The 27,526-nt window shown below is 46.1% G+C and overlaps 1 protein-coding gene across 1 annotated transcript in view; it reads right to left on the reverse strand.

The window, feature by feature from the left end:
- Window positions 1–27,526, reverse strand: part of RAD18 (RAD18, E3 ubiquitin protein ligase) — a 146,288-nt gene that overhangs the window by 53,340 nt on the left and 65,422 nt on the right. The window contains exons 7-8 of the mRNA XM_018555216.1: window positions 13,049–13,233; window positions 371–441 (exon numbers count right to left, since the gene is read on the reverse strand). Of these exons, the coding sequence (XP_018410718.1) occupies window positions 371–441; window positions 13,049–13,233 (256 nt within the window). The remainder of the gene's footprint in view (window positions 1–370; window positions 442–13,048; window positions 13,234–27,526) is intronic.

Consider the following 27,526-nt stretch of genomic DNA (forward strand, 5'->3'; position numbering starts at 1 on the left):
GGGGGGGGGGGGGGACAGAGTGTAAGCTCCTCTGGTGCAGCGACTGATGTGACCGGCTCAATGCTCTTTGTACAGCCCTACGGAATGTCAGAGCTATATCATATGTATAATAGTATGTGACTGTGGTTGGGACATTAGAGTGTAAGCTCCTCTGGTGCAGAGACTCATTTAAATGGTTCTAGGTTCTCTGTACAGCTCTGCCAAATATGTCAGTGCTATATTAATGTACAGTAACAGTGTGTGACTGTGGGGGGAAATTAGAGTGTCAGCTCCTCTGGTGCAGAGACTGATGTGACTGGCTCAGTGTTCTCTGTACAACGCAGTGGAATATGTCAGAGTTATACAAGTTGGTATCAGCTCCAGTACTCACACTTTCCTGTTTGGCCTCCAGACTTGAACGAACCTTCTCGCTCTTCTCGATTTCTTTAATGATTTCGGCAGCTATGAAAACAAAAGCAAACGTATCAGGAAAAGGGCCGCCTGGGCTGAAAGAATCAGACTGCAGATCAGCGAACGTCTCCGAGTCAAACGTGCGTGTCGGAATTCGTTATTTAGGATTGTTTTTTTAGGTCAAGTAGTAAGTTAGAAGAGTGGTCGGATCCCATCTTCCTCTTCACTGAGCTCTCAGGAAACATCTGCACTTACAGAGTGAAAGCCCTGACTATACAGACATGTACTGAATGAGGTTTTATATATTCTTCGTTATACAAAAGGCAAAGATGGCGGAGTGAGTCATTATGGAATAAAAGCTTTTAGTACTATGAGGAGCTCTTTGAATCACAATACAACCGATTAAAACGTTCCCTTCTTAGAGAAGACCGAACTGCTCTTATAGGGTTTGTATCAGTGGAGGTCATCTGCTCCAAAACACAAGAGCCACTTACTAAATTGTGACCCCCACCACCGCCATGTAAATATGCATCTTCTACCCTCAGCTTATGGCCAGGGCACTTAGTGGTGGGTGACGTCACGGTCCTTTACGGGAGATCTTGGGAACTCTGCAGATCCAAAATCTTTCTTGCATTGTGCGGGAGAACCTTCTAACAACATTCGAGATCCTCCTTGTTCTCAGTGGACCATGGACTCGCCCTCTCCTTGGCATAAGCCCGGTGCAAAGCAAGTATATTTTTTTAACTTTGGTCAGCTGCTTTTTTTTTAAAGTGGCATTTTTAACAGGGAGAAGGAGGCCACTACAGTACTTGGTAAGCAGAACTTGCATTTTGGTGCAGATGACATCTGCTGATACATACCTTCATGCTGCCCTGGTGCTCCATTTGTCTGTGGGAGCTCTTATAAATACAGGTGAAACTCAAATAATTAGAATATCGTGCAAAAGTAATTGCAGTAAGTGCTGCAAAAGGGGCCCAAACCAAGTACTGAGTACATATGCATGCTTGTACTTTTCAGAGGTCCGATATTGTTCTATGCACAATCCTTGTTTTATTGATTGCATGTAATAATCTACTTTTTTGAGGTTGTGGATTTGGGGTTCTTGGGGTTTTCCTGAGCTGTAAGCCATAATCATCAAAATGATGACAAATCACGGCTTGAATTATCTTGCTTTGCATGTAATGAGTCTCTCTCATATATTAGTTTCACCTTTTAAGTTGCATTAGTGAAATAAATGAACTTTGCACGATATTCTAATTATTCGAGTTTCACCTGTACATCTGTACCTCCGGGGATGCATGAGCATGTGACCATCTCCCCTTCCAGCCATGATGCTGACGTTGGGTCTAGGTGGCTCATGTGGGGAAGAGGAGACAGTCATTATCCCTGTAAGCAAGCTCAGACACAGACCCACATGGAATTTACAAGAGGTTTACCACCCTGAATTCCGACACTACAGGAAGTGTCGGAATTCTAAGAGGAAAAGTGAGTATTTACTAGGGATGCACCGTTACCAGTTTTTCGGTATCAAGTAAGAGTACCGATATTTTGCTTCCGGTGCTCTCCGATACCGGTGCTTCCGCTGGCATGGAGCCGGTTTTCCAGGCAATCTGATTGCCAGAGAAGCTGACTCCATTTTGTTTGCCTGGCTTGATTGTGCTTGGCCGGGAAACCGGCTTCCCAGCCAATCAGGAAGCTGGGCAACGAGTAATGACCCGCCCCCCCGCAGCTTCCTGATTGGCCGGGAAGCCAGCTTCCCGGCCAATCAGCATGGAGGTGGGCGTTCAACGGGCTTGATGCTGATTGGCCGAGAAGCCTGCATCCAAGCCAATCAGCATAGAGCCGGCTTACTGGCCAATTCAGGAACCCGGGAGGTGGGTCATTAGTCACCGCCCAGCAACCAGATCGTACAGGACACTGGCTACATGTTCCCCTGTGGCACTGCTGGTCAGAGGAAGTCTCCCTCTGACCGGATGTTCCAGTATTGGGGAAGGTATCGGAGCATTTGGCCGAGTACGAGTACTCACCCAAATACTCGGTATCGGCACCAATACTAGTATTGTTGCATCCCTAATATTTACTGTCTGCACTGATCCTTCCTTGGAATTTTTAATTTAGCAGTAGAGTCGCTTTAAGGAACCTGCAACTTAAACCTGATAATTGATCCATTTTGGGTAAATGAAAGATGTTGTTTTTTTTTTTGAAAGCAGAACTCCGGTAATTTGAGAGCTCATTTTGTCTAGGGGGGCTCAAATAAAGTAGATCTGCCCACCTGATCCTCGGCGGTCGGCACTCACCCCCTCCGCTCCAGCAGTGTAATGGTCCCTTGGTGTCCTCACACCTAATGCAAGTCAATAAGAAGTGAAACGTCAGCAGTCCTTGGACCGTCGGAGCCCAGAGGACAAGAGGCTGCAGGGACCGGGCTAGGAGACCGGCAGGACCGAGGATCAGATGAATATATCTGCTTTACTTGAGACCCTTAGACAAAACAAACACTTAACCCATGCAGTGCAGGGGAAACCCCACTGCAAAGGGCAAGTTTTCTAAACTCCTGGAATTCCTATTTAAGTAAGGGGCCTTTTACCAACTTCACGAGAATAACAGATCTGTTAAACTAAAGTAGAACCCGAATGTCTATTTCCTTCATCTTTCTCCACAACAGCACCAGGTTCGTTAATACCGTAGGGGTGCACTTTAAACAAACGCCGCGTTTCACTTTAAACCGCTCTATCCCCACAGCTGGAAATGAGGCACGTTTACCTAATTTACTTGTATCAGTGGTTTGCTGTAGAGCGATTGCGATTTTATTGGATGTGACTAAAGAGATTAAGCTAAACGCACGGCGAAACATTTTGTTTTCTTCCATCCTAAATACATTACCGCGGAGCTAGAATAATAACAGGGCTTTTAGCCAGAACAATACGAGCATAAAAAGTAATAAAGGCTCCCTGCACCAGGGTCATTGTGCCATATTGCCATCAGCCAGGATCTCTAAGGGGATGGACGGGGGTGCTGAGGTGGTCTTTAAAAGCACTGGGATTGGAACAACAGAGGAGAAGCTTATTGCTTTGAGTCAGGAGTTTAATTCATTGTATGCAATGGCAGAGCACTGGTCACTTAACTTTCACTGATGGCCTCAAGTTTTGTAGGTTCGGGGACTACCAAAGTAAGGTTGGCAGTCTAGATAAAGTCTATGTGTCTAAAGTTATTGTGTCTTGGTAATAATGGGGGGAAACAAAAGCCAATGTGTTTCCTGAATTCCAAAGGACCACTTCATCAGGGTTAAACAAAGCTTGACTGGAACGGAAGATCTGGGAACCCTGGCTGCTCCAGGTCGCTGGCTCTAGGCAGGGCAATCCCGTTAATGAGGCTGTTGCCTCAGGCGGCATCTCTTTGGGTCACGTGGGGGCAGAGCGGAGCATAATGTTTGCAGTGTGCCACCCCTTTACGGCCAGATCATCCAAAGTTGCCAAGAGCTGGGCATGGAGATGTGTAAATGTTATACACATCCTGCCAAGCTCTTAGCAACCTGGGGCACTCTGGCAGGCGTCCTGCCCAGCTAGTGGCAACCAGTGACATCACTGGGCATGATATCAGTCAGAGTCAGGCAGATGATGCAGAGGACTCGCTCTCCACCATAGGGTGCACTACCCTCAGGGGCCCCTCCATTCCTGCCTCAGGCAGCAAATAGGCTAGGGAAACCCCTGGTTCTATAGAATGGCATTTAGGAACAGCCAGACGATCAGGTGCTCGGTCTGATGCTTTCTTTGATTACAGCAGCATAAGGAACCAACCAGTTGTGCTAACAATGAACATGACGATAGAGAACAGAGTGACAGAGATTACTTCATCAGTCCTCCGCTTCTGCTACACTGGCCAGTCACAGGCTGGGGAAAGGACAAGACCTGCAAGCCTTACTGAACTGCAGCTGAGAAAAAAATCATGTCTCCTGCCCTGCCAGACAGGACTGTGCCATTGTGCAGAGCTTTATAAATCTCAGGACTGAATGGACACAAATGCCATACAAATCCTACAGCAGGTCAAGCAGCTCACATACGTATTTCATCTGCGTATTTAGCCGCTTGCCTGGAGTTCAGCTTTAATTTATTTCATATTTGTTTTCATCTAACAATCTGCATTCCATATATTGCAGCTTTCCGAGTCTCGCAGAACTCCGGCAGATGTTACACAGAGCGGTCGGCAGCAGGCTCCGAGCAGCATCTCATTATCACATGGTAACAATATTGTTTTGCAACTATCGCAAGAGAAATCACTGACTGGAAACCTGAATTTTACCAACAAAATAAGAACAAACTGTAAAAGTGTCAATCTTTAGGATTGACATTTAAAGACATTGTAAATATTACAACGTAATTGCCTCTGAGAGATGACCGACCCAAAGCACGACTACAAGTCAGACTTTCACATGGGAAACTCAAAGACATTTATCATGAACAGTAATAAAACCATGTTCAGTAAATCCCACGTAAGTTCTGGAAAGCGGTGACATGCAACAAGAGGCTGAAGAGGGCGGCCAGGGGGGGCACGGTGGACACGGTGTCTTGGTTCATCCTCGGATCTGATGGTCCGGGTTTTGTTTCCCATACACTGGGACCTAACCTTGACATCACGATCTCCAGGAACATTTTAAAAGACGGTGTTTGGGTTCCATTATTCTCCAAGGGCCCTCTAATGTCAAAACAAATTTGAAAACATTTTTTGTATTAGTATCAAATATTTTCCAGCTGGATTAGTATTATTATGTATTTTCCTGCCAAATCGGTTCTAAGCATTGTTTGTATTCCTAACAATAAAACTACACAAAAATGATGAATCGGTTACGAATGTCAAAGCGCATGTCAGAGCAAAATAAAAACGTACATTTATCTGTTTTATCCCTTCAAAAATGCTTCGGACATGAAAATACCCAGTATCCAAAATGTACGTCGTATGAACGCGACGCTCAAAGCTTCTTTACGTATTATAAAATCAATCCTAGAAAATTAAAGGGATATTATTTTAAACCTTTTTTTTTTTTCGTTGTATGAATGGGAGGCCCGCACTTATGTAAATTCTCCATTCTTGTTTAAAATTTGCAATTTCTCATTCTCTAGTTGGTCCCCGAACCGCTATCCCTACCGCCAGGGGCGTTTCCGAGGCTGGGTATCACCCGGAGCAGGTAGCGGGTGATAACCCGCCGTAATGTCATCAAGCACGTGCACAATAACGTCATCGCGCATGCGCGGTCATCTTGGAGATGCCTGCCGGTGGCCATCTTGGTGGTGGATGCTGGCAGAGAGGAGGGGACGTTCACCTGGCGGCATAGGGTATGCCGCCGGGTCCACTCCTCTCTCGTGCAACTGTCGGGTTCTCGATCCTTGACTGAGTACACGGCTTTTCAGAGGGGATGACACCAAAATGGCTCTAAGTCACCCCCCCTAGTGACGCCACCGCCTCCTGCCCCCTGTACGGGTGCCTTCATCAGCAAGCTGACCTATGAGGAGGCATCTATACATGGGCGTTCCCGGGCAAGCCAGCAAGTAGCTGTGTTTATAGGCACACACACAGCGTGCGGCAGGCCATGCCCCTACTTTCCTCCCAACAGTTTGACGGCAGAAGGAGCCTATGGCTCCTCTGTCCTCAGTATCCTCCCCCCAAAACCAGGAAGTTCGGAGAATAGAGCAGAGCTTCACGGACCGGCAGCGGTGACAAGTGCTAACAGTTAACTGTGTAGGGGACGATGACAGTGGGACACAAAAAGGTACTTGACGTTTTTTTTTACCCTAATGCACAAAATGCATTGATTTAAAAATGTCCAGCCTTTAGCACTACTTTAAATGTGCAACAATATTAAATATATATAATTTTTTGTATTTATTAAAATACTTTTAAAGAGTCTCTATGACAACAAAGTCTTACTTTTGCAGAAACACTGCAAACTGCGTCCGCTACCAAACGCGTCAAAAAGAAAGACTGTTGTCATCGAGACTGTGTGTGTGCGTGCGGTCACGAGGGATTATGGGTTTATATACACAATTTTGGTTAATGTATAACATGTTTATTTTCACTGAACTCATATTATTTGTAGAGAGGATTTATAGAGTTCAAGTGCTGTTTTTATGCAACATATATTTTGATAACTAGTCTATAGAGATCTACAAAACAGCTTCAAAGGAATATATTTTTTTATTTCATTTTATTCTATATCTATCTATAAAAAAACATTTTTATATATGTAAACAGAAAAAAAAATGCTAGAAATTTGGTAAGCTCCAAACTTCCTGTTTGGGCTGACCTTTGCTGAACTGCCCTTCTTCCACGTTCTCTTTTTTGTCCTGGTGACCATTATAGCTGGGAGAGAATTGATGTGAAATCCAAATTTGTACAGTTGTCTTTGAAACAGGAATAGAGGAGAAATGTTCCAACGTAGACACCTGTTCAGGTGACAGCTGTCCAAGATGGGAATTCTCCATAATGTGAAGAGATTTCCTCTTGCCTTCTGTTGTACCTCCAGGACAGGAGGGAAGGGAAATCCCCCACAATCAGCTGGCAGGGGTTTTAATCCTTCACGATGCGAAAACTAAATAAAAAAGGACTTTCGACTCGCCGTAAAATTCTTTTCTATGTGTTCATTGAAGGACACAGCGGAGGTCTTCAGATCTCAGGGGTCAAGAGCCAAAGATCTCTGCGGTGTACTTCAATGAGCAAAAAAGAAATAACGTTTTTACATCACATACACTTTAAACTATCTCTGGGCTTCCCCCATCACTTGCCCCCCACACCCCTCTAACTGACCTCTGGCATTATCGGAAAAACAAAATCTAAATGCCCCTTTTACTCAACCGAAAACACAGTCACTTGATGCTCCAGTTCCAAGTCTGTTTACAAGAGGCAGGGTCCTTCCTTCAATGTCCAGGTCACTGCCAGAGTGACTTGGGCACCTCCTATTGGATGTCCAGTGGTGGGGTGCTCCCAGGATCCAGAAGAGGAGTCTGCAGTGGGGACAAGCTGGGCACATCTACTGTGCTGTATTAGCGGTACCCCGCACCCAGAAATGATGCTGTTGAGGGACCCAGACGGAGGACCTAGGTAAGTATATGTATGTAAGGATAAAAAAAAACAAAAAACATGCAGGATGGACTGGAGGTGGGTTGTAGGGAGAATAATATATACCTGGAGATTAATTTTAATGTGTAGGAAGACTACCCAGTCTTGACCTAGAGTTTGCTCTCATATGTTGGGCCAACTGTTTGTTGCAAGGTTGTTTTGTCTCCCCAATGTATGTGGGGGACAAAAACAGTAGAACACTCTTTATTCCTCCCTACACAGGACCCCCATATTAATAAGTGTTGTCAATTGTGTTTTGGCATTGAGTTTTCTGGATGGACGAGCTTATTTTGTCTCAGTGTGTTGCTGGGCTTGGAAAACCAAGGAACGTGACGCTGTAAAAGAACTGATACTTAAGTCAGAATAAAATAGTAGACAATGGGGTCAGCTGAGTGGAAGGATGAAAAAGCCGAAGTGTTGGTATCCATCAAGATAGGGTGCGGGCCTCCCTTCAGCCTGGCAGAACCACGGGCGATCCAACCGCCGTTGCGCATGCGCGGGTCGCATGCGCAGTACACATGCTGCGCGCGCATCCTGGGGACACGCGCATAACGCGTCTGCGCCGGTTTAGACCTCAGGTGTGGGCCTTCCTGGAGCCCACTCGTAACACCTCTCGCCTGCCATTGGTTGCCTCGGTGACAGGGGGGCGGACTTACACCCCCTGGCTATAAAAACCTGGCCTGAGCCCTGGCTCATTGCTGAGTTATTCCACCTCATGGTGTGACTTACGAAGCTCCCCTCCTATGTGCCTTGCTGCCAGTTTCCTGAACCCTCTGCTGACTCCCCGTGTAGCGACCTTGGACCCTCTATCGCCTCTGACCCTTTGCTGCCTGCCTCGACCTCGGATTGGACTCAACTACCCCTTTTGGATTTCCCCCTTGTTACCTTGCTTTCGGACTTTTCAGGCTGCTTCCTGCCAGCGGGTTCCATCCGTGCTGCTTGCCCGCAGACACACCTGACAACTGCTGACCTACTTCTGGAAATAATTATCTGGCCGTCATCCTGGTCTACTTTCTTCAATACTTTCTGGGACACTGACCTGGAAAAATGACGCTGATCAGAAATATGGCTTCACTCGGACTTTGTAATCTGCATGCTTGTTCCAGGTCAGCAGCTCAAAGTACTGAAACTTCAAGCAGCAAGGAAATCAGTATTCTAAAAATGGGTGAGCCATGGGGGCCCTGTAAGACTCTACGTTTCCTTTAATGCTTCCACAGAATAACTCAAAATCCCCCCCAAAAAACGATCCCTTATAAAAGCTCAACTCCAGGTAGATACAAAACACATAAATTAATGCAGCTCTGTATATCTGTATACAGTATCAATGATATATGATATGTCATTAAATGTATTTCTTTAACACAAGCAGTGTAAGTAGAGGAATCTGACTTGGTATCATCCTCCTGCAGCTCCTGGCAAGCAGGGGTACCCAACCCAAGTGCCGGGGTTGCCTATCCCTGCTGTACAGCAAAACTCAACTGGTTGTGCTTTGATGCTTTGGTCAATGTTCTGCTAGGAAACCTCGGGTCCTGCCATTCATGTGTATGTTACTTTGACACGTACCACCGACCTAAACATTGTTGCTGACCAAGTACACCCCTTCATAGAAACAGTATTCCCTGATGGCAGTGGCCTCTTTCAGCAGGATAATGCGCCCTGCTACACTGCAAGAATCGTTGAAGAATGGTTTGAGGAACACAACTGCGAGTTTGAGGTGATGACTTGACCTCCAAATTCTCCAGATCTCAATCCAATCGATCTGTGGGATGTGCTGGAAAAACAAGTCCGATCCATGGAGGCCTCACCTCACAACTTGCAGGACTTAAAGGAGAACTATGAGGCGAGTGCTTTTCACTCACCTCATAGTTCTAGCCGACCTGTGACAGTGTCATTGTCACAGGTCGGCTAAAACTATGAGGTGAGTGAAAAGCACTCGCCTCATAGTTCTCCTTTAAAAGGATCTGCTACTGACGGCTTGGTGCCAGATACCACAGCATACCTTCAGAGGTCTAGTGGAGTCCATGCCTAGAGGGGTCAGGGAAAGGGGGACCCACTCAGTATTAGGGGGGGTCATCCAGATACCACAGCATACCTTCAGAGGTCTAGTGGAGTCCATGCCTAGAGGGGTCAGGGAAAGGGGGACCCACTCAGTATTAGGGGGGGTCATCCAGATACCACAGCATACCTTCAGAGGTCTAGTGGAGTCCATGCCTAGAGGGGTCAGGGAAAGGGGGACCCACTCAGTATTAGGGGGGGTCATCCAGATACCACAGCACACCTTCAGAGGTCTAGCGGATTCCGTGCCTCGACGGGTCAGGGAAAGGGGGACCCACTCAGTATTAGGTGGGGTCATCCAGATACCACAGCATACCTTCAGAGGTCTAGTGGAGTCCATGCCTAGAGGGGTCAGGGAAAGGGGGACCCACTCAATATTAGACGGATGGTCAGAATGTTATGGCTGATCGGGATAGAGAGTTAGATAAAAGTGGTGATTTCTGCAAATGGGAGAGGAATACACACGTGTGCTTTTAGCTTTAGCGGGATGAAGCAATTGTTTGTCATGTTTCAATCGGACAGTCACGCCACATTTTCTTGGACAGACATAAGAGAAATAATTGGAGCAGAAACCAGTGGAAGAAATAGCCAGCAAATGCTTAAAAAAAAGCAGATTTTTACAATTCGCAGGAAGAAGCCGCTACAATGGTCCGCCGATGCGCAGCCAACAGAGGTCAGTCGCAAAAGAGATGATTTTACTTTTCAATCAGAAGAAAATAAATTGCTTTTGTGTTCTCTATTCTCATCCGCCGCCGCCGCGCGTTGTGAATGGAAGGACGTGAAGGACTTTGATTAAAAAGCAACTTTGGTCTGATTACAACGCAGGATATGTAAAAACCGAAAAGCATGACGAGTTGCTGAAAGGACTCAATGCAACTCACTAATGCTGAAGTTTAATCTGTTTATATTTTGCCTTCCCTGCACCCTTCCTCATCAACACTCTAATGACAAATGAAATTAAACCTTTCCGTTTTCATTGCATACCTTATGTTAAACCCTGTGATGTAATCACTGAGTCTATGTGCTTCTCTGAGCAATACAGATAGATCATGGCTGGTGGGAGGGGCCTGGCAGGGTGCTGTACACAGCTTCCTAAAAACATCACAGCACCCGGCCTCAGTACTCCTCTAAGCCCTGATGCAAGCAGTGGGCTGGCTGTTGGGAGGAGTTATGCAAATATCAAAAAGCCTTGATGTGTGGACATCAGTCTGAAGGAGTGGGCGTTCCTAGGCACTGTATTTGCATGCAGACCAACCATGTGATGCTGAGCCCCCCGACTGATAGAACTGAATGAAAGCAAATGCCGGGGCAGCCCCACTGCAAGGGCGAGTTTTTTTTAAATCCCAGAGTTCTTCTTTAATACAGACATACCCATGAGACAGGATTACCTACACATTAAAAAAATGCAAAATTGGTGCACTGCCAAAAGAAAGCCAAAATTTGATTGAATGCTTGAATCTGATCAAATATAAAAATTGATAAATGAAGGTGCAGCATAACTGTTCTACAAATCTACAGGCGCTGCCATAGAAACAAGCAATCAAAATTAAGGCGTTTTGACATTTCTAAAAAAAAAAAATTAAATAAAATACTAAAATCGTCATCGCTGGAGGAACACAATTTTCTTCTCCCACCTTCACAACATTACACTGTAGCATTAGTACACATTAAAAGGCAATGAAAGCTTTATATGTACGGCAGAGCATTGCATTGCAGAGCGTGTCCTCACTATCTCCGGAACATCAGACAGACCAGGAAAGACAAGGACACGGAGACAGAGCGCTTCCAGTGGGCGCTCCTCGCAGAATATCACCTTCAAGAGAGAATGTTTCTGCTCAGTAGGTTTGTTCATTGGCCGACCAGCGGGGCCCCCGAAACTCAATATGGACAAACTCCCTACAGTGACAGACAACATTTTGTAATAAGACCAGCAGCTGGACGTCCAGATATCCCGGACTTGTTATAATGAAATAGATCTTTACCTTCTGTAGTCAACTTATTGTTGGCTTCACTCGCTCACAGAGGGGTAAAGTATGAATGTGGGATGAGGAAGTTACATTCCACATGAAGATATGAGCATCAGGTCACAGTTATCCATAACATTATATCATATTTTGTGCGGCATGGAGGACTCTACTCCTTCGTCTAACTCTCCTCGAGGAACTCTGCTCCTTCCTCTAACTCTCCTCTCCTGGAGGACTCTGCTCCTTCCTGTAGCACTCCTCTCCTGGAGGACTCTGTTCTGCTGGAGGACTCTGCTCCTTCCTGTAGCTCTCCTCTCCTGGAGGACTCTGCACATCCCTGTAGCTCTCCTCTCCTAGGAGGACTCTGCTCCTCCCTGTAGCTCTCCTCTCCTAGGAGGGACTCTGCTGCTTCCAGTAGCTCTCCTCTCCTAGGAGGGACTCTGCTGCTTCCAGTAGCTCTCCTCTCCTAGGAGGGACTCTGCTGCTTCCAGTAGCTCTCCTCTCCTGCAGGACTCTGTTCCTTCCTCTATAACTCTCCTCTCCTAAAATGCTCTGCTGGAGGACTCTGCTTCTTCTTCTATCCAACTCTCCTCTCCTGAAATACTCTGCTCCGCTGGAAGACTCTGCTCCTTCCTCAATCTAACTCTCCTCTCCTGAAATACCCTGCATTGCTGGAGGACTCTGCTGCTCCCTCAGACAACTCTCCTCTCCTGAAATACTATGGTCTGCTGGAGGACTTCACTCCTTTAGCTAGCTCTGAAAATATATAAAAAGGAAAACTATGAGGCGAGTGCTTTTCACTCACCTCATAGTTCTAGCCGACCTGTGACAATGAGACTGTCACAGGCCGGCTCAGCAGATCGGGAGGTGAGCGAACACATACCGGCGTTCTCTCAATTCTCTATCCCGTCACGGCTCTCTGCCGTGACAGGGGAGGGGCTGGATTGCCCCCTCCCCGCTCCGATCCTCCAGCGCTGACTGGCAGAACAGACGGGGGAGGGGGCGGGTACAGCTGGCTCTGCCTCTAGATGGGCAGAGCCAGCTGTCACTCACGCAGCTGGGCGGATCCAGACATAATTGTCGGGATCCGCTTCAGCTGCGGCGTCTCAGTATACCACGAGCAGTAGCTTGCGGTATACTGAGCTTAGGGTGACGAGAGGACGCTAGTTTGTGTCCTCCCATTACCCTAAGGAGAACTATGGGGAAAAGCCTTAACCCCATAGTTCTCCATTAAGCCAATAGAAGACATCTTCTGGAAGTGTGGGCTTTTTGCCAAGCATAAATGCCAAGACTTGAAGTTCTCAGGCAACTGAGAAGCCCTGTACTGCGTCATGCCCTGTACTGCGTCATGTCCCTCCAAGCCAGCCAGAGAACTGGCAATGTTACCATAAACTGAGCTTAAGTTGTAAAGTCCAAAGATTTACCTTCACTCAAGGGTTGCATCATTTTCTGAAGTAGTGTGTGTACACATGTGTGTGTTTTGAAGGGATACTCAATTCACTGGCATTAGTACAATAGAGAAACGTTCGTACCTGATTTTGGATTTAGCGAGTCGCACTGTGCATTGTACATGTGCACAAATTCCTGGTGTCGTCGGATCAGATGCTGCTTGGTGCCTTGAGTGGACAGTCCCACCTCCTTCATCCTCTTCCGCAGGTCTCGCTCCGACAGAAGGTTATACACCACTTTGGTTATGGGTCTGCGTTTCTGTCCAGCACTGCATTTGTTAGGAAGAACAAAAAAGAATTACAGCATTTATTACGTCCTGAACGGGGTCTAGAACCTCCTCACATATATTCTGTAGAACGCCATCTCTACATTCTCTATACTGCGCTAGGGGTCTTGTTCACGCGGATGCTCAATGTGGAAGGGTATCCTGCTCCCAAGATATTCTGGCGGGTTCAGCGCACATTGTGAGCCATCTATGTTTCACCCTGCTTTCATTTGGTGCATCATTGCACCGCACTCAGTACACTCTACCCAATCCAGCGGTGGCGGGCAGGTGTTATGTATAGCAAATCTATATAAAATTATAAAAAGAAAGGAGATGAGGAAGGTTTCCCAGGGGGTGGGGCTTTAGAGTTTTAATGTTAAAAATCAGTTCTATAAAAGTTATTGCATTTCTTAATTTGGACCCACAGCAATAAATGATTTATTATACACTGAGTGGCCAGATTATTATGACCCCGCCATCAGTACTTCGTTGGGCCGCCTGGTGACTCCACGAGATGATGAAAGGTGATGGAAGGAATCTGACACTGCACCCTTTCCCTTCTGTTGTCTTGTACCAGTCTTGCCCCTCCCCCGTTATGCCTTTACATTGACTAGTCGCTGACGGCCACAATTCGCACGTTCAGACAGGCAACATGACAGTTTGTCAGTTAATAATATATGTATATTTTAGCAGGAACAAGATTGGCAACTAAATTTGCAAACTTGCTTGATTTGGCACATATATTAAAGGCTCTAGGGGTTGCTAGAAGTACACACATATACTTCGATGCTTCGATGGTTGCTCATATCTGTGTAGATCACATTCTCTCAAAATACACGTTACGCAATAAACATTTACTGCGCGGTCGCTGCCGGTCACTTATGAGCAACCCTGACAAAATAACAATGCCGCTTTCCATCAATTTTACAGCAGGATCGCATCTGAGTTCCGTCAGGCAGGGACCATTTGCGAGGACATCAGGTTTTCCTCCTAGTACACAATGTTTATCAGACGGCTGAAGGGATTTCTCAATCTGGGTTTTGTTTTGCATAACGAGGGAATAAAGTGGAAATCACAACAGGCTGCTGAAAATGCAATTACCTAAACCGCTATAAAGGTGTGGGAATATCAATACATGTGTTTTTACTTTGCTGTACCCTTATGGGGGGAAAAAAAATGGTAATACATCAGCCAGGATCCAGCGAGTGCTGAGTAATGTACGTAAATAGAGAATGTGGATAGATGCCATTTTCTCAGCTTTAGGCTGTCGTCATATGAGCCTTGAAGTTAATCTTTTGTGAAGCTATGGACATTCGTAGATTTACAGATGCCTAACGAGCCATAAATGAGCTTTAATACAAACGCTCACTGACCTCTGTAGCTGCAGGCGCTGTAGAGCAAATTGTCCTCAGAGTTTACAGCGCAAACACTTTGAGGCGCTCGGCTCAAAAAGCTAGACCTTAAGGGCCCACCTCCAGACCAGACTGTTTCCGGACGCAAAATGCATCATAATGTATCCCTATGCCATTCCTGGCTTCTGTTCACACCAGCGTAGTCCATTCCAGACTAGGCCAGAAAAATACTGCAGGTCTCTTTTGTCTAGTCTGGATTGCACTGGAATTGCGGCAAGTTCACACCATATTCTGGACCAGATCTGGTCCGGAAAATTTTGTGAACCCACAACCAGAGATGATCTGGATGTGGTGTGAATGGACCCTAAAGCAGTGACTCAGCGGCTATGGTACCCCTGCTCCCCTCAACGCAGTGACTCTGCAGCTCCGATCCTGAACTTCTTTTTTAAGGTAACCAAGCATCCAAAAGAAGCAGACACAATCTGGGCACCCAGAAACATTTATGATGGCTTAGACCCCCATAAAATGTAACAATCAGGTTCATGGGACAGGTTTCAATGGTACAACCAAATAAACTCAGGACGCATGGAGATATGCAAGGCGCCTAACACTACAATGCTATCAGATGAATCAATTGGAGTTGCAGCTTGCCTATCTTTCTCCCTCCTCCTGAAGAAGCTATGTATGGGAAATGAGTAGAGGATCATCACTGCCAGTGCACCAATAAGTCTTGGATTCATCCATAAAATATTTCCATTGGACAACAACATTCCAAGTTATGTATGATTATTTGTGCATGGTTTGAATGCTACACTTGGGAGGCTTCAACCATTGTTTGCACATACAGTATATGTACGTTTTATGAGGTTTTAATATAAAGCAATAAAATATGTTTTTTATGATAGTGTTTTTTGGTTGTGCCACTTAAAGCCCTATGAACTTGCTTGCTATCTTGTATGCTCTATAGGGATGGGATTCAAGCAACAGTACAGTACAATATAAAGCCGTTTTCAACTCCGCCCCAACCTACATCACTGACCTCATCTCAAAATATCACCCAAACCAGCCTATCCGCTCCTCTCAAGACCTCCTGCTCTCTAGCTCTCGAATTACCTCCTCCCACGCTCGCCTCCAAGACTTCTCCAGAGTGTCCCCCATCCTCTGGAACGTCTTACCCCATTCTGTCCGCCTATTTCCTACGCTGCCCACCTTTAGGCGATCCTTAAAAACCCATCTCTTCAGGGAAGCCGATCTCATCTCAACATAACTGCCTTTTACTTCTTCCAATAACTGAATCCAAACAATTACTTTTTGTATAATTTGCCCCTCCTACTAGATTGTAAGCTCTCACGAGCGGGGCCCTCCCAATCCTATTGTTCTGAAACTGTATTATAAATTGTATTTTAACTGTACTGTCGCCACTATTTTGTAAAGCGCTGAGCAAATTTTTGGCGCTATATAAATCCTGTATAATAATAAATAATAAAAAAAAACTAGGGATGCACCGATACCGATACAAGCATCGGTATCGGCGGCGATACCGAGTATTTGCATGAGTACTCGTACTCGTGCAAATACTCAGATACAAAAAAAAACACTCCACGGCCACAATACCTTCTTCCCCCACGGCCATCCCGAGCTGCATCAGAGGCACTCACCTCCAACCTCAGTCCAGATACCCACCACAACTGCAGCCTCAGTCACCCACAACCCCAGTCTAGGTCCTCACCACAACTGCAGCAATCCACTGGGAACATCAGGAATTTCTACGCCCAGCATATAGGCACGGAAACAACAAAGGCCTGAGGACCACCACCTACATCCACCGCCGATGACAGCACCTCACCCATTACCTCGCGGTGAGTTACTACATTTCTATTATACTGCTTCATGCAAATACCTAACTTTAATATTCATTTCATTATTCAATGTCTTTTTTTTATATTATAACAGATGGCGATGGTTCAGTTGATGGAGCAAAATGGTTGTATGCCATTTTGCTCCATCAACTGAACCATCGCCATCTGTTATAATATTAAAAAAAAGACATTGAATAATGAAATGAATATTTATCATGCCATTGCTAACTAAGGCTTGTATCCCCATAGTGGGGAAAATAGATGATCACATGTCCAGACTCCAGAACAGTGTATTATTGTATAGTGTGGCACAGCTGTATCCAATTCTGCATACCTGGCTTTATATTATAAAGTTCTTATAATATAAAGCCAGGTATGCAGAATTGGATATAGCTGTGCCACACTACAGAGTGTACATGTTCTTCATAATATTAAGGAACTGACCTAAAATCATGATTTTGTATTGCTTTAGAAAAAATGGGACCTGTCCCTTTAAGAAAAAGTATCCGTAATTGGTATCGGCGAGTACTTGAAAACAAGTATCGGTACTCGTGCTCGGACTTAAAAAAGTGGTATCGGTGCATCCCTAAAAAAAACAGTACCTTCCCCCCAGCCTGATTATTATCAGTCACATACATAGAATGTACACGAGTGCTGTTATACACATCTAGCTAGATTTAAACCTGGCTACTAAGGTGCTTTACAGGATCTCCGTGGACTGCTCAGGTATAAAATATGTAGATCTGGCCAAGCTCAACCAATTTAATCATGCGTAATACTTGGTTCCTGGCGTTCAGCTTTGACATTTACAGCATATGAGATATTAGTGACCGGGTCAACATCCACCAATATCTAACCGCGCATCTAATTCATGTCCCCGTGACTCGAGCATCGGTTTAAAACCGGTTTAGAATCCACAGGCAGACTAGCTAGAGGAAAAAAAAAATATCCCCTTTATAGGGCAATTAAATTATACTGAATTTGTCCAACATTAGCTATGAAGACTTGCATTAACGTGCCGTAATGAAATGGATTATTGAACAGAGGATTGCATTTGTTTTCATGTAAGTGGTGTAATTAGGAAATCTTCCAACACAAAGTAGCTATTCGATCCAAGGAGTCTAGTCTGAAATATAAAAGAAAGTTTATAACTCCGTTCACAGCCAAGGATCTATCGTGAAGTGCGCTCCATTAAAAAGGTGGCTTCACTTTCACGCAAGTTTAATTTATGGCGGTGTACAAAGTCCTCCAGCAGCTTTTAATGACCACCTTTTCTTTTCTCGAGACTTGAACCTTCCAGCAGTCGCGAAGGGGTAAGGCATGCCCCCAGCTCCCTATACAACCGCTCTCATGTGCAGCGATTGGCTAAGACACTGCATTGTGGGATCCTTGGGGAACGTACATATAGGTCTTGTGCTTGTAAATGATGGTTTTTCTAATGGAAGATTAAGGCAGGGCATAAAATACTAACAGGGTGATTCACAAAAGGGTGAAGAGTTTGGAGAAGGCCGGAGAAGTGAACAATCTAGGACAAAATAGCGGATTTGGAAAAATTCTCCAATTCTGCTCACTTTCCAGTTCAGCTCTGTTCTCCTAGATTAGTGATGGTGAACCTTGACACTCCAGCTGTTTTGGAACTACAAGTCCCATGAGGCATTGCAAGGCTCTGACAGCCACAGACATAACTCCCAGAGGCAGATGCATGTTGGGATTTGTAGTTTTGGCACAGCTGGAGTGCCAAGGTTCGCCACCACTGTCCTAGATTGTTCACTTCTCCGGCCTTCTCCAAACTCTTCACCCTTTTGTAAATAACCCTCTATATTCCCTTAATTTTACTTAAAAAGAAGGACAACCCCAGCCCACCTCCCTTCCTCTTGGAGCAACCCTGCCCCTTATACTTTTTAAAACCTGTATGCATACCTTTTCCAGGTGTGTCTGGGCTGATTGCACTATATATTGCACTATTCCTCCAGGGCTGGGCATGTGTTGAATGCTCCAAAGAGTGTTGTCGCATACTGACATGGTGGCGTTCCCAGCAGAATTCTCCTGTAATCCCAAGATAGCCTGATGATGCACCCCAAGGGGGCAGGTCCTTGACACACTAGGCTCACAAGGAAGTGGTGTTGACACTAGGTGTCATTTAACCAAGAAAAGAACCTACTATGATTAAGCTTACTGGGTGAAACGTATCCGGAGGGGGAGTCACAAATGACAAAGGAGAGAATGTCTCTCTAACCTATCTGGGACCAATAAAGCAAACTGAATTGTAGCAAAAAAGAACAGCAGAGTTTGGCGTATGTGTTTGTATGTCTAGAGGGGAGGAATGGCAGCTCTCAGAGAGCCTGTGCAGCTGCGGCCAGTTGCTGTAAATGTCTGCCTGGAGCGGTGTCATTTACAAACCCTGTGTTAGAAAAGCCCAGTATGTACTCAGATGATTGTGCATAATCCCGTATTTAGAACCACTGGCAAACATGCGCGCAGGTGTGCACAGATGGGCGTGCATGGACCAGCGGGGTGGCGCACAGGAAGTGGCATAGGACGTGCACTAATAGACTGGCCTAAATAGACTTCAATGTAAAGTGCACAGTTTGCTGGAAGATCTTCAGCTTGATCCTGTTTCCTGCAATCTGACCTGCCTGCTTGATTCCTGCACCTGTCTCGGCTTGCCTCACAACCACTCCTTCTGTACGTTGCCTGCCACTGGGACCTTGGCCTGTTTACTGGATTTGCCCTCTGCCTTCTACCTTGGTGATCTGCTGCTCTTGACCTCGGCCTCCTCTCCTGGTTTTCGATTCTGTACTTTGCTGCCCGGCTGGTTTGACCTTGCACTGCATCTTCAACCTGCTTCTTCCTTCTGGTCCAGTCTGATCCCCTGGGTTCCTGGATTCACGCAGCGTCATCTGCTTCACCGGCACTCGTGCTACTCTGTGTCCACACGCTCCCTGCTCCCACGGGTATTGGACAAGAGGCACAAGGGAAGCCTCCTCATCGATCTAGGCCCACACTCAGGTACACGACAAACTGGCGACTTGGAGAGGAGCAGCACTAGATTGCAGAGGTGTGAATATGCAGGGGATAGCACCGGTGACAGGGAAAGTATTGCAGCAAGAGATGCTTTTTTTATATTTTAAGGAGAACTATGAGGGGGGTGCTTCTCACTCACCTCATAGTTCTAGCCGACCTGTGACAATGAGACTGTCACAGGTCAGTATACCGCGAGCTGTGGCTCGCAGTATACTGAGCTTAGGGTAACGGGAGGACACTAGTTTGTGTCCTCCCGTTACCCTAAGGAGAACTATGGGGAAAAGCCCTGACCCCATAGTTCTCCTTTAACATGCCATGGCAAGCCTTTCTTTTTTTAATAACTTGCCGTTGGGCTTTAAGCATGTTGAGCACACTTTAGCACAGATTTATTTTAAAGGTAATGTACAGTATAGTGGATTTTGCACATACACCTTTACCCCTATATACCCAAAACCATTATAACAGAGATAGTCGGTAGCCTAGGTCATTTGTTTCCACTATCAGATCATCTGTTTCAGATAAACTTCTCTTTACAGCTGCAGCAGACACAAAATGTCAACTCGTAGCCAAATGCGTAGAAGACTCAGAGTCCTTGTGATGGCAACTCTCCCGGCTGCTCAACAAATATACAGCCCCATCCTGCCGTAAGATAAAGAAGAACTACAAATAGGAAAACTGGAACAGGAATAGTCATTAGCCGCAGCAGAAACTACTGTTTGACATATCAGCCGTGTGCGTAGCGACAATCTGTCCGCTCGCTAGCTTAGCACATCTATTCGACATATCAACTGTGTGTACAGGCAAGCACTCTGCCCGATAGCTCCGCATGTCTTTTTGGCTCTTGCGTTTGTATTGTGACAAATTAAATGTCAATCTCCACTGGCAGGAACAGGATAACAAGCAGAGGGCTGCTGTATGCAGCAAGAAACAGATTAGATGATACGGGGATCTAAAAGATACAAAAAAAGCGACAGGTTCATGGTGCTGGATGTAGAAGCAGATCATCCAGTTCCCATGCTCTTCTCTCTCACCCTCAATGTAGTCAGTGAAAATGGGGTGCCATGGTCTCAGCACAATGTTCGGGGCCAGAGCTAAGACAATCTATAGAAGTGTATGTACCAAGTAAATGTGCACTGGCTTGATATGCAAACTCCTACAGGGTGGTCAGGAAGGCTTTGGCAGGTGCTAAAAGCTCTTAGCAAGTACAATTGAAATGCTATGGAGACTTATCCTTAAAGGAGAACTATGAGATGAGTGATTTCCACTCACCTCATAGTTCTAGCCGACCTGTGACAATGAGACTGTTACAGGTCGGCTCAGTAGATCGGGAGGTGAGCGAACAGATACTGCCGTTCGCTCACCTCTCGATCCTGTCACGGCTCTCCGCCGTGACAGGGGGAGGGGCTGGATTCCCCTCTCCCCGCTCCGATCTGCCAGCGCTGACCTGCGGAACGGACGGGGGAGGGGGCGGGTACAGCTGGCTCTGCCTCTAGATAGGCAGAGGCAGCTGTCACTCACGCAGCTGGGCGGATACCGTCATCTACGTCGGGATCCGCTCCGGCTGCGGCGTCTCAGTATACCACGAGCTGTAGCTCGCGGTATACTGAGCTTAGGGTGACGGGAGGACGCTAGTTTGTGTCCTCCCATTACCCTAAGGAGAACTATGGGGAAAAAGCCTTAACCCCATAGTTCTCCTTTAAAGCATATGCTCAGCCAGTTTTGGATAAAGTGAGGAAATATCAGAACTCCTGGCAGGTTTCTACTGCTATCCAGGCCTCCATTACAGAGATTTCCCCCCTTATTACTGTCCTGTGTCTATGGTTTAGACAGAAAGCAAAATCTCCAACAGCAACAGAAATAAAAATGCTTTGTATTAGTTTATTGAAGTGCATTCCTCCAGAAACATCATGTTCCAGTTAATAGACACATATTGGGGGGTGTATTTGGGGTGGGCCTACTTTTGGCTCAGATCACACAGTCTACATTTGTTAGTGTGGTGTTGAACACAGACGGAAATAAGCTTTTCTGCTAAGCAGTGCATCCAAAATAAAGACACAAATAATCAGATATTCCGACTGCTGGACAATATTTTATTCTATTCTAGCCACACGGACTTCTAGCCATGAACTGTGGAAGTGAAGATACCAGCATTCTCTCCTAGATTAGTAAATTACAAAAGGACAAATCGATCTAGCATTACACCTTTAAAGAGGACCTTTCATGTGGAAGCTGTGCCCCAAAAAAGGACTAGTCAACAGCATTGCCCGTGGTCTACCTGCAACTGATATTTTCCCTGTTCCTGACATGCTTTGGCTTCTGCTGCATTGTGCCTATGAATGGAGGTGGCCATCTTGGTGGAGGAGTAGGGCTTTGAGGACATATCCACAGAATGAAGGAAGCAGGGAGACCCTTGCATTGCAGGTCCTCAGGTACAGCTTCCTCTCCAGGAATGAGAACAGTAATGAGCACAGTAGTGAGAACAACAAATCTCACTCCAAATCCTGTAATGCCGACAGCAGTCAGAGGCAGCGGTGCCTTACAGTGCCTTAGTGATTAGCACTTCTGCCTTGCAGCACTGGGGGCCCCCGGTTCAGATCCCAGTCAGGACACTATCTGCAAGGAGTGTGCAAGCTCTCCCTGTGCTTGTGTGGGTTTAATCCAGGTACTCCATTTTCCACTAACACTTCAAAGGCATGCTGAAAGGTAAACTGGCTCTGTATGCGTGTGCAATAGGAACCTTAGATTGCAAGCTCCTTGGGGGCGGGGACTAATGTGCAGTGCCCAAAGCGCTGCATAAAGTGTTGGCACTAGATAAATAACTGTAAAAAATAAATGGTCTCACGCTGCAGATATACAACTATGAGGCTCAAGTCACACTGGTAAACCGGCACCAAAAGTGCACTGCTGTAGAAATTCAAGACAAAAGCTACATTTTTAAGATCCTACATAGGCACAAATAACTTTTCTAGACGTTTCCCGTAACATAGCGAAACCTCCGCTGTTTGAATTAAGGTCAGCGTTAAGATTCTTGCCAGCAGCCTCCTGCCGGAAACAAATTCATCGGTATCATTTTAGTAGCCATTGTGCGAATTGCCAAGGTAACAATGTGTCAACCTGCCCACAATATGGCAAAACCTGACATTTCTTAAGGTCAGAATCTGACTGTAAATATTTAAATCGTGTGAACTTTAGGAAAAAAAAGCAACAGCGGCCCCAAATGGTGTTCAACAATGTCTATATAACTTTGCGAGGAGACCTAGCGTGATGCAATTGAGCAAATATTAGCAGTAGGCCGCTTGCATGCGATGTGACACTCTGCAGATCTTCCAACTTGTTTCAGATGCGTAATCAGAGCTGCATCAAGGTAACCGCAGACAATTGAAGGGCAACAGGGTAAAACAGTTCTACATTTAGATGGGGGGACGACGACATTTTTCCCTACTGAACAAAGCTTTTAATAAGTGTACTTCCAGGGACAGCGGAATCAGAGGTGACAGCGCCACCTTCAGGTCAAAGAAAGACATTGTCCTTTGTAACTTACGCAGCAGCAAAACCAACAATACTGTACAATATCTTTTGGACACATTTAATGATAAAATGTAAAAGAGAACCACCAAAGCCGGAACTCTACAAAATATACAAGGAAAAAACATAACCAGCAAAGCATTAAAGGAGAACTAAGAGGTTAGGGCTTTTCCCCAATAGTTCTCCTAAGGGTAACGGAGGACACGAACTAGCCTCCTCCCGTCACCCAAAGCTCAGTATATAGGGAGCTACAACTCGCAGTATACTGAGACGCCACAGCCGGGACAGATTCCAACATTACTGTCGAGATCCAACCAGCTGCGTGAGTGACAGCTGGCTCTGCCTATCTAGAGGCAGAGCCAGCTGTACCCGCCCCCTCCCCCGTTCCGCCAGTCAGCGCTGGAGGATCGGAGCGGGGAAGGTGGGAATCCCTGCAGGGAGCCGTGACTGACAGTCACGGCTCTCAGCAGGGACAGGATCGAGAAGTGAGCGAGCGACGGTAGGTGTTCGCTCACTTCCAGATCTATTGAGCCGACGTGTGACAGTTTCATTGTGACACGTCGGCTCGAAATAAGAGGCTGAGTGATTTTCACTCACCTCATAGTTCTCCTTTAAAGGAAACCCTGAATTAAGTGAAATATGTAGGCTGCCATTGCTTCCCATTGGCTAAAAAAAAAGTTAACAAAAAGGTTAACATTTACTTGTGCCTCGCACTCCCGTCCAAAGATCTGAAGATTCTCGGGTTGCCGTAAAGGATGATGGGGCGGGCGCATGCGGAGTAGAGATCTTTGGCCGTAAGAAGAGGAGAAACACAAGGTAAGTAAATGCCGCAGCGTGCACACGCACAGACTCCGTGGGACAGGAAGTAACAGGAAGAGACAGGAGTTCGCAGTGGATCAGAGACCAGCACCAGCGCTGGAGGGACTCCTGAAAACTACTGGAAAGATGATGATGATCGGATCAAGAGGCATTATTTAATGTAAGTCCTTACAGCAGCCATGGGGGGGGGGTCACTAAGTACAGACAGGCACCACAAGAGAAAACCTACAAATGTGTATAAGAAATACACACCCAGCAAGTAACAAATGTGAAAATCAAATCACAAACTGCTTTTAGATCTAAAACTACAAGAGTAACTCGTGCGCAGCCCTGGAAAGGACACTTCAGCTTCCCTTCAACCAGGATTCCTACAGGAAGCAGGAAAAGCAATTGAAGTTGTACAATCTACACGGAGACGGGTCCAGAGAATTATCATCCAGCAGCCAAGTAACGGGAGAGCCGAGCCAACTGGAAGACATTGCCTTACTGGATGAGACCTCCGGCTCTAATGCTGAGATTTAGGTGCTGTCATGAGCCCCTCATAGGCAGGAAATGCAAGATGAATTTCCTGGCAATGGATGCCTGAGACACCTTGGCTTTCAAGTGATATTCAAGTCAAAAGGGTTTTAAGGCAATTCAAAAGCTAATGAAATCACTTACAATGGACGCTGCTTCCTTGTGTCTAAATGTTTTAGCTTCCTGCACTAGCAGCTGGTCCCCTGAGCATACTTTAATGAAAGCTGCACATTTAAACATATCCACAATGACTTTTGAAATATATTAATGCTTGTATCAGATTTTGGTGACCGGGTTTGCATCTACTCTAAAAGCAGAGCTGACAGAGACACCACATCACAATAATACCCTGTTTCCCCGAAAATAAGACCTACCCCGAAAATAAGACCTAGTTGTGACCATTCCCAGGGCCGGTGGTGGCATAAGGGGGAACTTGAAGAGCCGCGGGAGAGAATCAGCGGTGCCAACGAAGCCAGCGCTAGAGTAAGGCGGCACCGGAGGGAGCAGAGCCGCATAAGCCGATGCCTCCTCTATAGCGCCGGCTCCTGCCACAGGCGGAGTGATACCAAATGCACTCTGCCTGTGAGGAATCCATAGTGAAAGCGCGCTTCGCTCATTCTGGCCAGCGATTGGTTAGCAAATTGCTCTTGGTAAGGTACGGCACCCCTGATTGCTCTCATCACCATATGTTTGTACATGAATACATGTAGACTGTTGTACATGAATAAGTGTTGATTGTTGTACATTTTAAAAAAAAATAAGACCTAGTGTGTTTTTTTGAGCAAAAAATAAATATAAGACAGTGTCTCATTTTCGGGGAAACACGGTAGTCAGGTACTCGCATGTATTTTTCAGATTTAACTCCTGACTTTAGGGTCCCTTTAAGGCGCATTGTCTACCTGGCTCCTGGGATTCGTACAGCCCCGTGTTCTAGGACTACCTTGTACAAAGAGTGACAATGCTGTTTCACAGCAAAACAAACAGCGTTGTCATCCTGATAAAGGAAGTGGAAAGATAACAAATCCACTTAAAAGAGCAACAAATAAGAAAACTGCTGTGTTAATGATACAGACAGATTTGCAGCATGTGTCGTGTTTTACTTATTTAGACCCCATTTCGTGCTGAGCGACATTAAGCTACATTGCGCGACAATGCACCTGTTGTCGTGCTACGTAGCGCGACTTTGGGGAGGGACTTCGTCGCTGCTACATTGGGCTGTAACCAATGAACTGCGGTCTTGACGTGACATCATTCTTTCCTTCCATATTGCTGTGCAAAAGTGACCCTTCCGTAGCGTGATGTCGGGCAATATTGCTGGTAATGCGCGACTTTGCGCAACACCATTGAGTCTATTGGACCCGAATCACGCGACACCCGCAGAAAAAAGGGTCACGTACGAGCGACAAGCTTGAGCGACGAGCTACAAGCGACATTGAGCTGCGAGATGTGAACAGTTCCATTGCAATGCATTGGTCAAGCTACATAGAGCGATATGCGCGATTTCAGAGCGGAAATCGCACGATAAACCGATCAGTGTGAACGGGGTCTTAAAGGAGAACTATGAGGTGAGTGATTTCCACTCATCCTCATAGTTCTAGCCGACCTGTGACAATCAGACTGTCACAGGTCGGCTCAGTAGATCGGGAGGTGAGCGAACAGATACTGCCGTTCGCTCACCTCTCGATCCTGTCACGGCTCTCTGCCGTGACAGGGGAGGGGCTGGATTCCCCCCTCCCCGCTCCGATCCGCCAGCGCTGACTGGTGGATCGGACGGGGGAGGGGGCGGGTACAGCTGGCTCTGCCTCTAGATAAGCAGAGCCAGCTGTCAGTCACGCAGCTGGGCGGATCCCGGCATAATTGTCGGGATCCGCTCCGGCTGCGGCGTCTCAGTATACCGCGAGCTGTAGCTCTCTATATACTGAGCCTAGGGTGACGGGAGGACGCTAGTTTGTGTTCTCCCGTTACCCTAAGGAGAACTATAGGGAAAAGCCCTGACCCCATAGTTCTCCTTTAATGTCTGATGTGACAGGCAGAAAAAGGTAAGAATGTCAATGGTAGTTTCAAAGATAAATGGACTCCAATACAAGGCTCCTCATCAATCATGGTTGATGGTTAAACAAGGACGATGCTCAGTGGTTTAGGCCATAGTGGCAATTCCCTAAATCACAAGAATGAAACTCCGATGTTGATGGGGCTTTAATCTTTGGGATGTGCTTAAGCCATGCCTTGGAGCAAAGTCGGTATCTTCATCCTGTGCTACATGGAATGCCAGGCTTTGCCATCTGCAGTACCCTTTGGTGCTAGCTATCCCTTAGAAATTCTAGTTTATACAATGTTATATTGCAATAGGTTTACATGTCACAATAGGTCTACCCAAAGCATATTGAGTTATGAGCAAATGCTGGCTGGCGGAAATCATCCTCGGGCTACGGGAGACCTCTCCGGGTCTCCAGCCGTGAGCCGAGCGGTTTGCAAACGTTTAAAAAAAAAGCTCACCAAGGCATTGCATTTACTTCAGCAGTAATTAAAGCCTGCGTCCAGCCACACTGACTCAATATAAATCAATGCCTTCCGTTCCCAGACTCTGTGCATACGTTATGAAGAGCGATTTCGCCTCCCAAGTCTCAAATTCAAAGAATTCATCACCTTTTTTTAATTTTTTTTTTCCCCTCTCTCGCTCTGACGACAAAATAAGCAAGCCAGTCAGATGAAAGCGTTGCTGTCAGTGAGGAATGTCCGCAGAGGGGACCATTCCACGAATCGCAGGGTGTATTTTTTTTGCAAGGGGACCACGACCGCAGCCCTTTCCAAATTAAACAGATAATTGCTTTAATAATCCCTCGAGTCGGTTTCTGCGAGCATCCAGTTATAAGCTACGGTGCAGAGAATGAAAAAAAAAAAAATATGGATCTTGCTAAGTCCGATATCTTTCTGATGTAGCCGGTGGGGAGATGATAAAGGGAAAAAAGCTACAAAACAAAGATTAACGATTTATTTGTAGAGCGCTTTTCCTCCTTCAGGGAAGAAAAAAAAAAAGAACCACAACTGGATCATAAAAAAGTAATTAAACATTCATTCACCTCATCTATGGCGTTAATGTGCCAAATGCCCCACCAGCTAAACAACAGCTTAAAAAAAAAACATTGATACATTGAAATGTTGTAGCAGCAAAGCCCTCTGGACAAGGTCCCCCCCCCCCCC

This window comes from Nanorana parkeri, unplaced genomic scaffold (genome assembly GCF_000935625.1).
Source record: "Nanorana parkeri isolate BGI_ZX_2015 unplaced genomic scaffold, ASM93562v1 scaffold188, whole genome shotgun sequence".
Classification (NCBI taxonomy): Eukaryota; Metazoa; Chordata; class Amphibia; order Anura; family Dicroglossidae; genus Nanorana; species Nanorana parkeri.